The sequence below is a fragment of the Artemia franciscana genome, chromosome 5 (genome assembly GCF_032884065.1).
Source record: "Artemia franciscana chromosome 5, ASM3288406v1, whole genome shotgun sequence".
NCBI classification, from domain to species: Eukaryota; Metazoa; Arthropoda; class Branchiopoda; order Anostraca; family Artemiidae; genus Artemia; species Artemia franciscana.
Window position 1 is genome coordinate 11751386 of NC_088867.1, and position 14652 is coordinate 11766037.

At 33.0% G+C, this 14652-nt stretch overlaps 2 protein-coding genes across 2 annotated transcripts in view; both read left to right on the plus strand.

Moving 5' to 3' along the window:
* The first annotated feature begins 4276 nt into the window (after positions 1–4276).
* LOC136027670 (putative ankyrin repeat protein RF_0580) lies at positions 4277–5446 on the plus strand. The gene has a single exon (XM_065705116.1). The coding sequence runs from the start codon at positions 4277–4279 to the stop codon at positions 5444–5446; it is 1170 nt and encodes a 389-aa protein (XP_065561188.1).
* Positions 5447–6947: 1501 nt separating this feature from the next.
* LOC136026974 (patched domain-containing protein 3-like) overlaps positions 6948–14652 on the plus strand; it is an 87336-nt gene continuing 79631 nt past the window's right edge. The window contains exon 1 of the mRNA XM_065703845.1: positions 6948–7123. The gene's annotated coding sequence lies outside the window, so the exon portion shown is untranslated. The remainder of the gene's footprint in view (positions 7124–14652) is intronic.

Consider the following 14652-nt stretch of genomic DNA (forward strand, 5'->3'; position numbering starts at 1 on the left):
CCTCCTCAATACTAGTATCTAGCTGCCGTCTTATGCTAAAGTTTGATTTTTTTTTTTTTTTCCCCATTTCTTCAAGAACGACTCTTGGGACACAAAGACCGTTTAATTAGAATCAATGTTTTTTAACTAGCAATAAAACTCTAGAGTAAAGAGCAGGGTATTGAAGAGGGGTAGCCGCTTTCATGCATGAAATAATATCTCTTCGTTTTAAATTTTAATGTTGCTCCCTAATTTCAGTTGGAAAAACTTGTTTTTTTTATTTAATTTATTTAAGAGTGACAATCTGCTCAACGAATCATTTCCGGAAATGATGCGGCTCTTCTTTTCAAACTTCGTCTACAGCATGTCTTAGTCTAGTTAACAGCTTTATAAACAGCTAAAATTTCAAAATATCAATAAGACTCATGATACCAATACAAAATTTTCCCTACCCTGACTTTCAAAGGGTGTGGAGCTTACTCCAGGTAGCCTTTGGTTTCAGCGCAAAAAACATTAATAAAAAATTCCATAAATAATGGAAGTTCAAAAAAAAGGTCCAAGTCTTTTAAGTCGACATTTACACATCTGCAAATTGGATTCATTTTTCGTCAGTAACAATCTATGTTCTGTCGTAAGGACGAGAAGCTCGTCTCAAAAAGAGATTAAATAAAAAAAAACAAGTTTTTTTTAACTGAAAGTAAGGAGCGACATTATAACTTAAACGAACAGAAATTACTTCTTATATGAAAGGGGCTGCTTCCTCATTAACGCCCCGCTCTTTACGCTAAAGTTTTTTACTGTTTTAAAAAGTAGAGTTGAAAGAGTCAAACAAATAAAAGAGTCAAACACACAAACGAATAAATAACGATGTCGTTATTTATAACGACATCGTCGTTACAAATAACACAGTCGACACGTGTGTGTCGACTCTGTGTCAGTCGACACACACGTCCCAGTCGTCATTTGTGTCCCGGTGTCCCATTAAATTTTTTCCTTTTTTTTCTTTTTAGTTTTTTTTCTTTTTTCTTTTTAGTTTTTCTTGTAGTTTTTACCTTTTTAGTTATTTTTTTTAATTATTTTTTTTAGTTTTCTTTCTCTCCTTTATTTTTCAGTTTTTTTCCTTTTTTTCTTTTTCAGTTTTTAGTTTTTTTATTAGTTTTTAGTTTTTTCTTCTTTTTACCTTTTTTTAGTTTTTTTTAGTTTTTTTCTTTTTTAGTTTTTTTTAGTAGTTTTTACCTTTTTTAGTTTTTTTTTCTTCTTTTCTATTAATGCTAAAGCCAAGGTTCGAACCTGGAACCTCTCGGACCTAGAACCCAGAACATAACGCTTTACCAACTCAGCTACTTCGGTTTGAACACATTTACCTTTTTTAGTTTTTTTTATTTTTTTTTATTTTTTTAGTTTTCTTTTTCTCCTTTATTTTTTCTTCTTTTTTTCTTTTTTTAGTTTTTTTTTCTTTTTCAGTTTTTAGTTTTTTTTTATTTTTTTATTTTTTCATTAGTTTTTAGTTTTTTTTTCTTTTTAGTTTTTTTTTGTAGTTTTTACCATTTTTTAGTTTTTTTTTCTTTTTTAGTTTTTAGTTTTTTACCTTTTTTTAGATTTGTTGTAGTTTTTACCATTTTTAGTTTTTTCTTCTTTTGTATTTTTCTTTTTTTTTCTTTTTCAGTTTTTAGTTTTTTTAATTTTTTATTAGTTTTTAGTTGTTTTTTTCTTTTTAGTTTTTTTGTAGTTTTTACCTTTTTTTAGTGTTTTTTCTTTTTTAGTTTTTAGTTTTTACCATTTTTTTAGTTTTTTTTGTAGTTTTCACCTTTTTTAGTTTTTTTCTTCTTTTATATTAATGCTAAAGCCAAGGTTCGAGCCTGGAACCTCTCGGACCTAGAACCTGGAACATAACGCTTTATCAACTGAGCTACTTTGGCTTGAATACATTTGTTTTTGAATTGGTATATGATGAAATAATTCAGACGTCATATGCGGACAGTGACGTCAGTCGACAGACAGACAGACAACTTATTTTTATGTATATAGATATATATAATACTAGCTGTTGGGGTGGCGCTTCGCGCCACCCCAACACCTAGTTGGTGGGGGCGCTTCGCGCCCCCCCCAAGCCCCCCGCGCGCGTAAGTCGTTACGCACCATATTAGTTACGCGCCATTGTAGTTGTGTCCCTATGTCCCACCTGTGAATATAGATAGATATATATATATATATATATATATATATATATATATATATGTTTTCAACTACGTAAAACTTGCGAATATACAACATTCTTTGCTGTCCCATTGTCTGTGCATATAAATAGATTGTCAGGTTTACCGACTCTTGAACATGCAACATATAATGGTCCATGGGAAAACAATCCGTATTCACATCTATACCTCATGATTCTAATGATTGCCCTTGAGCTTTGTTGATGGTGATTGCTAATCGACCATTCCCTGAGTCGCCATCGTCATTTATATATCCATCGTATTTTATATATTTTTTTCTTTTTAGTTTTTTTGTAGTTTTTACCTTTTTTTTGTTTTTTTAGTTTTTTTTACTTATGTCCTGGTCGTCATTTATACTCCCTGTGTCCCGGTGCTTTGTTGATTGCTAATCGAACATTCCTTTTGTCCCGGTCACTTTCTCTTTGAGTGTCGTCATTTATTTAGATTGTCAGGTTTACCGACTCTTGAACATGCAACATATAATTGTCCATGGGAAAAACAATCCATATTCAGATCTATACCTCATGATTCTAATGATTGACCTTGAGCTTTGTTGATGGTGATTGCTAATTGAACATTCCCTGTGTCCCGGTCGTCATTTATATTCCCAGTATCCCGGTCGTCATTTGTGTCCCAGTGTCCCAGTCTGTAATTTCTCTTTGAGCGTCCCGTTCGTCTTTGTTTGATGGTGAGCTTTGTTGCCCCTTGAGCTTTGTTGATGGTGATTGCTAATCGAACATTGCCTGTGTCCCCGTCGTCATTTATGTCCCCCCTGTGCCCCCGGCGTCACCGTTGTAGTTGTGTCCCTGCGTCCCGGTCGTCATTTATATTCCCTGTGTCCCGGTCGTCATCCCGGTATACATTCGTTTTTGAATTGGTATTTGATGAAATAAATTTTTAATATTTTCCCTTTTTTTCCTTTTAGTTTTTTTTATTGGTTTTGACCTTTTTTTAGGTTTTTTAGTTTTTTTATTTTTTCTTTTTAGTTTTTTTTGAAGTTTTTATCTTTTTAGTTTTTTTTATTTTTATTTATATTTTTTTAGTTTTTTAGATGAAAATTTTTTTTAGTTTTTTTCCTTTTTTTTCTTTTTAGTTTTTTATTGGTTTTTACTTTTTTTTTAGCTTTTTCAGTTTTTTTCGTTTTTTCTTTTTACTTTTTTAGTTTTTATCTTTTTTATTTTTTTTTATTTTTATTAATTTTATTAGTTTTCTTTTTCTCTTCTATTTTTCAGTTTTTTCCTTTTTTTTAGTTTTTTTTTAGTTTTTAGTTTAGGTTTTTTTTAGTTTTTAGTTTTTTAGTTTTTTTAGTTTTTTTAGTTTTTTAGCTTTTTTATTTTTTTTATTAGTTTTTAGTTTTTTTTGTAGTTTTTGCCTTTTTTTAGTTTTTTCAGTTTTTTTTTTTAGTTTTTAGTTTTTTACCTTTTTTAGCCTAACCAGGATTTGAACCTGGGACCTTCATTCTCCGTTCTGACACCCTCTCTCATCGAGTGACTACTCCAGAATGTTCATTTTGGTGTTTTAAATGGTATATTATTAACCAAATTAATGTGTTTTACAATATACTAAGCATCGTCAAAGCAAAAATGACGACAACTAATTTCATGACGTCAGCCGAAACATGACGTCACCTGGTCCACGATACACAGATCCACAGACAACTTATTTTTATATATATAGAAGATATAATTTAATATATAATCGCAGAATTGCAAAATGTAAATATATTTATGGTGCCAGATCAATAATCTTAATTTTTTATTCAAAAATAAAATACATCTGAAAATTCTAGTTGTTTCCCATTGGAATAGTGCCATATTTGATGGGTTATTCCCCGAGGTTTATCTTTCAATATTACAATTTCATTTTTTTTTTAGTATTTACATTATGATAAAACACAAGGCAAGGAAAAAAACTGCAAAATTTTTTAAACTGCACAAATATTTAGGATGTTTTAGAAAATATCCTGCTTAATAAAATAAAACCCTATTCATTCCTAACAATTTAAAACTTTGTTTGTTTTATATCAATGTATTTATATCAATATTACGTTGGTAAACACCTTATTGTTTACCAACGCAAAAATGGATCATAAGAACTTAAAACCTAACGAACCAAAAATAGAGACTCTTCTCAACAGTCAAAACAAACACCCAGTAAGTGCTGTTAAGACAGAACAAAAAAGGCTTCTGGAAAAGTTTAAAGGTTTTTTCATTCAAAATAAGAAAAATAATCCATTGCCTAGACCTTCCCAGAATTTTAGCGAAAACGTTATAGCAGCCTTGGTTAGGCATAATAGGCATAATAGTTATAAATATAATAATTATTCTGTTGGAACTTTAAAAAACTATTTAAAACTGTTAGAAAATGAATTAAACCCGAATGAATATGAATTTGTTAAACCAACTTGTTTTGGCAATTTGAAACTTAGGCGACAACTAGTTTCGAATTGTGATACTATAGATACTAAAGACAATCAGGGCAGAACAGCCTTATCTGAAGCTGTGATTAGTAATAATTTGACAGTGACTACCCATCTGTTAGAAAACGGAGCGAACCCAAATGCACGGGGTTTTCACAGGGACGAAACAGTCTTACATGTAGCTTCTAGGAACGGCAATTTGAACATTTGTCAACTACTAGTTTTAAATGGTGCTACTATAGATGCCTTAGACAATGGAGTAACACCCTTATCCTATGCTGTTGCATGGAATCATATAAGTGTGACTAGATATCTGTTAGAAAAAGGAGCAAACCCGAATACTGATTATCCAACAGTCTTGGCAGAATCACTCCTACATGTAGCTGTAGGGAATAGCAATTTTGACATTTGCCAACTACTAATTTCAAAAGGTGCTGATGTAAATTGTTTGACTTCAAATAACGAGACACCTTTGATGATAGCTTTGAATAACATCCTATCCTATAAGATTCACTACTTGCCCAATATCACCATAACGATAATAGAATATTTATTGGAAAGTGAAGCAGTTTGTAATTCGAAAAAGGTGGAAGATATCAAAGATAAATATAGGGAAATATTCAAGCAAGTTTTGGCTTCAAACCCTTACCACAAAATTTCAATCGATAAGTGGTATCCAATAATGTGTAAAATAACTTCTAAGGATTACGGCTCTCTTAAATCAATTTGCCGGGATGTAATTTGGAAAAATGTAAATTATACAAAAAGAAGTGACAGCGTTAATAAGTTAAATATACCAAATTGTTTGAGAAATTATTTATCTCCCTTATGAGTCCTGGTTGAACTTCGTTGAAGTAAGGATGCTAAGGCTGTATTAAAAAAGTTTTTAACATTATTAGTTTTAATTTTCGCATTTTAATATAATTTTATTTATATATACATTTTTTTCTCCCTCTCTTTCTCGTATTGGGCTGAAGACGGCCTTTGGACATAGGGCCAAAATGTTCACAGAATTGATTTCAACTGACTTGAAAAGATTTTCCCTATTGTTTCAACTTTGTATTTGTTAGAAATTATTTAATTTACGAGGAGGAACGGATATATTTTTAGGCCAGAATATTTCACCGTAAAAATATGGAGATGTTTTCAAGAAACAAAAATAGATATACAATTATTGCTCAATTACAAAGATAGTGTAAATACTTAGATAGTAGCATTTGATTAATATTTGATCAAACTAGAAAAATCCCTGAAAATTTTAAAATTAGGTTGGTTTCCCTTTGACTTGAAATGACTCGTTACGTCATTTTATCGGGTGAAACTATGTGAATGCGTCCCCACGATAATCCAAGCTACAACAACAAGAAGAGTACAATAATTTTAAATTTATTTAAGGTTCAACGTAGGTACGTAACAACTCCAATACCTCTCCACCCCACCCCACGCATCACCCTCGAGACGACAACTTTTTTTTCAGAAAACACACTTCCCATTGTTTGAACCAGAAATGAATCCCTGTCCTCTAATGGAGGATACGGTTTAGTTCTTGTCTACTACTTCAAAAGTCACCTGATCTAAACTTGTACCTAACCAACATCATTTAGAAAAATCAAGCCATGCAAAAATCCACCCTCGAAAAATTCCACTGACGGACAACTCCTTACTGCCCAACAAGGCTTTGGAGCAGCACATCTTGGGACAACTCGTCATGATTGAGGGATGAATGAAAGAAGTACTGGCAAGTGAGAAGAAGTGTAGCTGGGTATATTTTTGAATGGATATTTTGTGTGGGTATGGTTGAATTTTAATGGATTGAATTTTGTGTTGGGCAAGTTTTGTGGGGGTTGAGTAAGCTTGGTTGTGTTTGCTTCAGTTAATCGTTTTATGTACTTAAAATACTTCTACCGCAGCAATTTTGTTATTATTATTTTTATGCCAGAGAACCTAGGCAAAACTCATAAGTGCTCCATTAATGTTCTTTTTTATGTAAAAATCGTGCAACTTAAATTACTACTTCACATAGAACAAATAAAAATTAGCTACTATTGGCGAGGTCAGAAGTACATCGACGCTTCCTATTCTGACATTGATGGAAATATACTTTTAGCTGTCACACTAACCCAAAGAAATTTTCCAAATTCTAGTTATGTTGTAACCACCCGAGGTCTTCGGTCTTCGACGGGGTCATTCACCCTCGTTTTTGATTCAATCACACTAAAGAATTTTTGATCTAACGACTCAGAAAATGCGGACGTCCCCACGACCATTATTGGGCAGGTGCCCTTGAAAAGACCCAAAAGCTGAAGAAGCAACGTAACTTGCGGCTCTGCCCAAATTATTGTAAGACTATCCAGCAGAACGAAAAGATAGTGAGAGTTGTGGACTCGGTGGTTTCGCTTTTTGCCAGTATGATATTATCTAAGTGGGTCGTAGAATTTGTTGGATTTTACTGAACATTGAACTTGAAATTACCTGGACTATATTTGTGCTAATTCTAAACAATTATTAGGTAAGTATAACCTACGTAAATACCTTTCAAGGCGGATACATAGGGGGAGCTAGATTCGACCGATGACAGGATATAAATAAATTGTATAAGCAAAAATGAAAAAAATAGCTTCAGAGGGGTCAGTTGGCGTAGTAAAACCAGGATCGCCCGCGAAAATTATTATACGAAAGGAATATTAGACATGCGGGAATTTACTTGAAACATTGCTTGTCATTTAGATTACGAATTACTTAGATTACGAATTACGAATTACTGTCCAAATTAAAATACAGAAGCAAGGTAAAATTTCATTATACTTATGTCTTATAGCCACCACGCTCAAGAATCCTAATAAAATATACCCAAACATGATGAAAATAAAATACTTTAGTAACAAAATTATGAAGACTACAATAGAGAATTATGGAGATCAGGCCGCCCAGAACGCCTTATATTAAATGGTATTTAAATTGCTTCTAACCCAACCTTCACAATTCATATTATTGACTCACCAATAAAGTGAACATACCACTTGTTGCCTTTTTTTATGCTCTTTACGAATAAAATAATCGGTTTGGTAAATGTTTACTTACGTTCCAAGTGCTTTAAAGTACGTATTACTGCATATAGCAAGATTCTGATGAACGGATATTTCCTTTGTCATTATTAGAGAAGCGCATCTATTTCTGGTTGACCCTCCTCCTCTATGGGACAAACTAAAAATACGTAAAGTGGGCTTGCTTACAGGTAACATTACCTATAGAGCGAAGCTTATTAGTCCTTGAGCCCCGCTAGTAGCGGGGCGAGGTTTGTATTCTATATTTATTTAATAAACTTCGTTTGAGGTTTTTGTTTAGTTTTATCACTCTTTGTTGAATAAATATAGAATACAGACCTCGCCCCATTACCCGCAGGGCTCATGGACTAATACGCTTCGCACTATAGGTAATGTTACCTGTAAGCAAGCCCACTTTTCGAATTTTTAGTCTCGTTGGAGGGGGATTTTTAGAAAGCTAAAAAATGGATGCGCATCTCTAATAATGTCAAAGAAACAATAAGCGATCATCCGAATCTTGCTATATAAAGTAGCACGCACTCTAGAGCACTTGGAACGAAAGTAAACATTTACCATCGCTTCTATTGCAAATTCAAATTTAAGCACTTTTTGACCTAACCTAACCTTATTATAAATAATTTTGGCACTTGTATTACTTTGTCGAAAACGACCGAGAAAACCGCCCTGAGAAAAATAATATCATTTTGTCGGAAAGCGACCGATAACTCATACTTTAATTGAAAATTTGTCATTTTTAACAGCTCAAAAAGTGCTTTAATTTGAATCTGCAATAGAAACGATTATTATATTCGTAAAGAGCGTAAAAAAAGGCTTCGAGTGGTATGTTCACTTTATTGGTAAGTCAATAATAAGAACTGTCATATATTTACCAAATATTAAATTAAAATATACCTACATTGTAGTTTATCTCTCTCTAGCTAAGCTGATTATTACCGACTATATACTGAAATACAGAAAGTCACCGGTTCTACTGAAACCAAGAACTTGAGTGTAGTGGCTATAAGACATAAGTAACAATTCCAGATCAGGGGACACTGATATCTTGGAAATTCTGTAAGATTCCAGTAATACTTTTAGAGCATAAAATATGCATCGGCAGTTTTGTTTGAAATATCCTCCTCCATTCCCTCTCCCAGTGGGCACTGACCTTTTGTATAAACGAAATTTCAAGAAACATATTTGCCGCAGTTACAAGACCCATGTGTTGTGAGAATCATGACTTTACTAAATTATAATCTATAGTTTAAAATTTTCAAAATTCTAATAATATAAGGACAGGGGCAAGGAATGTGGCGAATATATCTTGGGTTTGAAAATAATAACTCTTATATAAGGACTCGGCTCAACAATAACCGAAACACTAAAAAACAGAATTTGTATGTTAAAAGATACAGAAAAAGATCAACTGATAATGCTAATTCCAAATATATAAGATTCACCGAGTTTAGCGTTGCTCATCAAAAGTACGAGCCTGAGAAAAAATGCCCGATTTTCTTAAAAGGGGATAAACACCCTCTAAAAGATAAGGGATCTTGAAGAAAATCACACGATCAGATTCAGCGCATCAGAAAACCCTACTGTAGAAGTTTCAGGCTCCTATAATACAAAAATGCGAAATTTTGCTTTTTTTCAGATGAAAGATTATGGATTCGTGTTAATTATTTTTTTTTTCCAGGGGTGATGTATTGAAATATTAGTCTTAGAAGATCGAGAAAGGGTGCGTTCGAACGGAAATTAAAAGTTCTAGAGACCTTTTTAATTGAAAAATAAATTAGAGGGCAACTAGCCCCTTCTCATGCCCCTTTTATCGCTAGAGTTGTCTGGTCAAAATTTTGAGATGACCATTTTGTTCAGCATAATTAAAAATCCAATAATCATTATCTGTAGAAGTAGCATCTAGCATGACCCCCCACAGTCCGGAGGCCTGGAAGTCATGAAGTGTTCCTGTTGTTTACGTATAGTATTTGTTATTGGGAAGTTTACAGACATATTTTTTTGGGGGGGGGGGGGTATTTTGTGATTGGGGTCATTTTCCATAGGGAGAACTTTCTGTGGAGAGGAAAATTTGTGGCGAATGAACCTTCAAGGTGAAATTTTACAGTGGGAGAATTTTACAGAATTCCTATATGAAATCTTTTGCCAACTCAAATTTGCATGTGGAGATGTTCAGAGGGAATTATCCGAGGGCTTTTTTCAGCGTATTTGGATTTTTGGGAAAATAAATCCAAAGAGGGGGGAGGGGTTTGGAGTGATCGAGAAGACCATTAGAAATTGAAGTCATTTTCAAATGAAAGTATGCCACGAAGAATTTTTCAAGCTAAATCTTCCGCAAGAAATTTTACGGGGGGAGGGGAGATTTTCAGCGGAGATGGAACTGTCCGAAGGGGGTTTTGCGGGGGAGGGGCGTTTTACCTGGAAGGAAATTTCCAGGGAGGAGTTTTCCATGAGGGGAGGGAGGAATTTTTCATGCAGAATGAGCCAGATTTACCAGCATTACTTGAAAAACAATCAGAAATCAAATTAAAGAAAAAAAATTAACTGAAAGTAAGGAGCAGCATTAAAACTCAAAACGAACAGAAAATGTTCCGTACATGAATAAGCTGCCTTGCTCCTCAATATCTTGCTCTTTACGTTAAAGTTTGACATAATATATTATGTACAGCCAACCTGACTCCCATGAAGAATGCATAAAAATATAAATAGAATAAAAATATAATATAGATAAAAATATAAATAAAATATAATGAAAATATAAATAATATAAATTATAAAATATATAAATAAAATATAAATATAAATATATAAAATATAAATAAAAATATAAAATAAAACATAAAAATATAAATAGAATGCATAAAAAAATAGGATTCCACGCATAGATGAGTGAGTTCACATATCCTTAGATGGGGGGGGGGGGCTGTAATATAATTCCTAGAGAGAATGTAAACCAGCATCAAAGTGAATATTTAAATCAAATATTTATTTAATTATCATGGAGAGTCATTAGAGCCAGTCTATGAAAGAAGTCCCCTACCTTCCCCCTTCCTGTGTGTACGCATTCAATTGCTTGCCGTGACAAGTTTCTTTTTTTTTTTCATTCTTTGTTTAGTGTCATATTAACCCACAGACAGGTTAAAGATTCTACGCATAGTATTCCTACGTATAGGATTCTACGCATAGATGAGTGAGTTCACATATCCTTAGATGGGGGGGGGGGCTGTAATATAATTCCTAGAGAGAATGTAAACCAGCATCAAATGAATATTTAAATCAAATATTTATTTAATTATCATGGAGAGTCATTAGAGCCAGTCTATGAAAGATGTCCCCTACCCCCTCCCCTTCCTGTGTGTACGCATTCAATTGTTTGCCGTTACAAGTTTTTTTTTTTCATTCTTTGTTTAGTGTCATATTAACCCACAGACAGGTTAAATAAAAACCGGATATTGTACGACCTTGCAACTATTCGAGACAGGTAGAAAAATGATACGCAAACAATTTGGTTGCTTTTTTCTTCCTGTGTTGATGACCGACCCTTATGTTAACCCCGGGTTGTAAATCTTGCTTTATTTTTGTTTTTCTTCTGAAAAAATAAGGGTATGGACAGGCTATTTTCCCTGAAAATACTGCAGCGAGCTAATAGGTTCGCTAAATGACGCCAATAGTAATGACTATGCAAACTTAACGAAATAATACCCTGTAGCAACAGACAAATATTTTATTACAAATATTGTCTGAGTGAGTTACTACTTTTTTCTTTCTGATGTGATTTTATCAGTCTAAACTGAACTTCCTTGGAGTGATGACATTGAGGCTTGTTTATAACGATAGTTTTTTTTTTATCTTATATTTGTAATTGAAAGCTGTTATTTTATCGTTTTATTTTTGTGTTTTTTTTTCTAAGGATGGAGATTAATTACAATGTCAAATATCCCTATATAAAAAGTTTGGCCGTGTATTGTTTCCAAAATTTGCTTAAAACACCTGCGAACTAACATTGGAAGAGGCTAAGATTGAGGATTTAGGGAGCATAAAGGACGTAGGGGAGCTCTGGGGTATATGCCCCTAAATTTCTGGGCACTTCTTAGTCAAATTATGAAGAGTTTTCATTAACCCCCCCCCCCATAAAATTCCCTGTGTACCTACCTGGGGGACATGGCTTTAATTTAATTGTTATAACTGTTAAATTTATTTGAAACAGAAAATATTTGAAAACCAAACAGCAACGTTTAACATTTGTTCTTTAGAGAGAAAAAAATTGCAAAAACAAACTCATTTCTTAGAATTCATTAAATAAATTTTCCACGAAAAATTAAAAGTTCATTTGACTGAACCTATGGAGAAGCAAGCTAAAAAAAAAAAAACAAGGCCTAGATAGAGATAAAACTGTTATTATACCAGTGTGAAAACAGTAACTGGCCCAATGACAACACACTACTATATAAATTACAATGTTGTCATCAGTTATGATGAATTGATAAACAAGGATGAGACAAAAATCAAATTCCCACCAAAAACCATGTAGATGGATCAGTTTACTAAGCAAACACAAAAATAACTGAACAAAATAACGCAATATTATAATATGTTGCTGGGACTAAATAAAAACAAATTTCAAGATATTCTTACTTCAACTAAACTTAAAGATTTGTTTTGAGCCATAGAAGAGAATTAAATTTGCCGGCAAAATCCCCATGAGTATCTTAGTACCGAACAATCGCAACAATCCGAGCAAAATTCGGTTTTCTCTACAATACCTGTCAACATTGAAACACTTCATTTACCTGGTATTGTACTTATTTAATCTGTGACTAGATAAATAAAATCAGATTAACATAAAAAAGTGGTAGCTCTTTAATGTTGTGCTCATATTTGGAAATAATCAAACAGTTCGTGGGAACGAACTGTAGTAAGGAGCGACCCGGCTCAATAGTAACCGAAACTCTAAAAAATGGAATTTTGATACCAATAGTTACATCAAAAGAATTGCTTTTTAATGCTCATTTTAAATGTATAAGTTTCATCAAGATCAGAGCAGCATTAAAGCTTAAAATGAACAAAAATTATTACGCATATGAGGAGTTTACCTCCTCGTTATACCTCACTTCTTACGCTAAAGTATTTTTAGTAGTTTCAACTATTTATTCTACGGCATTTGTGATTCAGAGGTCATTCTTAAGGAATTGGGACAAAATGTAAGCTTTTGTGTAAAGAGTGATCTATCGACGAGGGTTGAACCCCCTCATATACGCAGTAAAAATATACGAATATAGAAGTTCGTTACGTAATTTAATTCGTAAGTTACGTATAATTTTTACCAAAGAAAACGTTTGTAAAAAATTAAAAGTTCTAGATGCCTTTTTAAGTAATCAAAAAATTGGAGGGCAACTAGGCCTCCTCCCTCGCTCCTTTTTTCACAAAATCTTCCGATTAATTGCAATTAATTAATATGCAAATTTCGTTTTAATTATTTATTTGCGGAGAGCCAAGATCAAAACATGCACTAATTCAAAAACGTCCAGAAATTAAATAAAAAAATATTTTTTTAAATGAAAGTAAGGAGCAACATTAAAACTTAAAACGAGCAGAAATTACTCCGTATATGAAAAGGGCTTTTCTTCCTCAACGCCCAGCTCTTTACGTTAAAGTTTCTTACTGTTTTAAAAAGTAGAGTTAAGAGAAAGAGTCAAACTTTGGCGTAAAGAGCGAAGAGTTGAGGAGGAAAAGCCCCTTTCATATACGGAGTAATTTCTGTTCGTTTTAAGTTTTAATGTTGCTCCTTACTTTCATCTAAAAAAACTTGTTTTTTTTTTTTATTTAATTGCTCGAAAAGTTGGGAAATTAGAAGTATAGCGATATATGTCCATAACGGTACCGTTGAAGACTTATTTGAAAGTGAACACAAAATCTAGCGATATTTTATAAAAATTTACTGGATATAGCTTTTCGTTCCCTCAAAAAACAAACTGATGGGATGTTAGAAATATTTCTAAATAATCTACAAAATCATAGAAGCTTAAGTGATACAGTGATGCTCATCCGTCTAAGCGTAAAGAGTGGGGGGTTAGTAGGCGGATGGGGGTCAAAGCTGCTCTGGTACTTAAAAATGATACGAGAAACACTCGAGAAGGGAAGTTCATTTAATAGTAATGAAATATACCTAAGTAATATAAAAATATAACAGTTTAAAAACAAATTTAGGCTATATATTTGCACATTAGGGGGTTGAGGTAAAGCAAAGCACATATTAAATACGCAACCTAAACAAACCTATTCTGACCTAACCGAACCAAAATACCTACTAAATATTTAATTAAAATATAGCTACCCATGGTCAAACACTATATTCTATCACTATAGATTGCAAACTAACCGAGATGATAACTGGGTAATGTCTCGAATGTTTCTCGTATTATAAATAAGTCCCGTTGCTCTCTTATTTAAGGAAACCCCGTTTCGTTTATAAAAGCGAATACACTTTAATGCGTCTTTTTTCTCAGGGCATTGTTATACAAATATGATACTTTATTTTAAGGAGCGAGGGGTTCAGGGGCAGACGGCCTCCCTTGTATTTAAAGTAACCCTGAGAACAATATTCAAAGCGTTAAAAATTATACAAATAAACTTTTCTTCAAATGAAAGTAGAGAGCGGTATCAAAATTAAATCGTCAATATAAGCAATTCGTCACTTAAAAGTTCAGTTGTTTGCTAAGGACATGTTGAGTATTGGCTGGTTGGAAATTAGACCACTGATCCTTGTTAGTTTTGCATCTAGAGCAGATAAATTGGCTATACTCAACAGGGATGCCAAACGTGGTACAATTGTACCATTTTGTTGCGTTTCACCCCCCCCCCCACAAAATATTGTACATTTTTCAAAAATGTGATAAAATATGGTACAACTCAGTATTTTGTACTGGTATTTGTATTCTGTAGTCCCATTTGAATTTCTTTTTTCATAAACAGACATTTC

Excerpts from the sequence above, each read along its gene's own strand:
- LOC136027670 (XM_065705116.1), top strand. The coding sequence starts at position 4,277 with ATGGATCATAAGAACTTAAAACCTAACGAACCAAAAATAGAGACTCTT.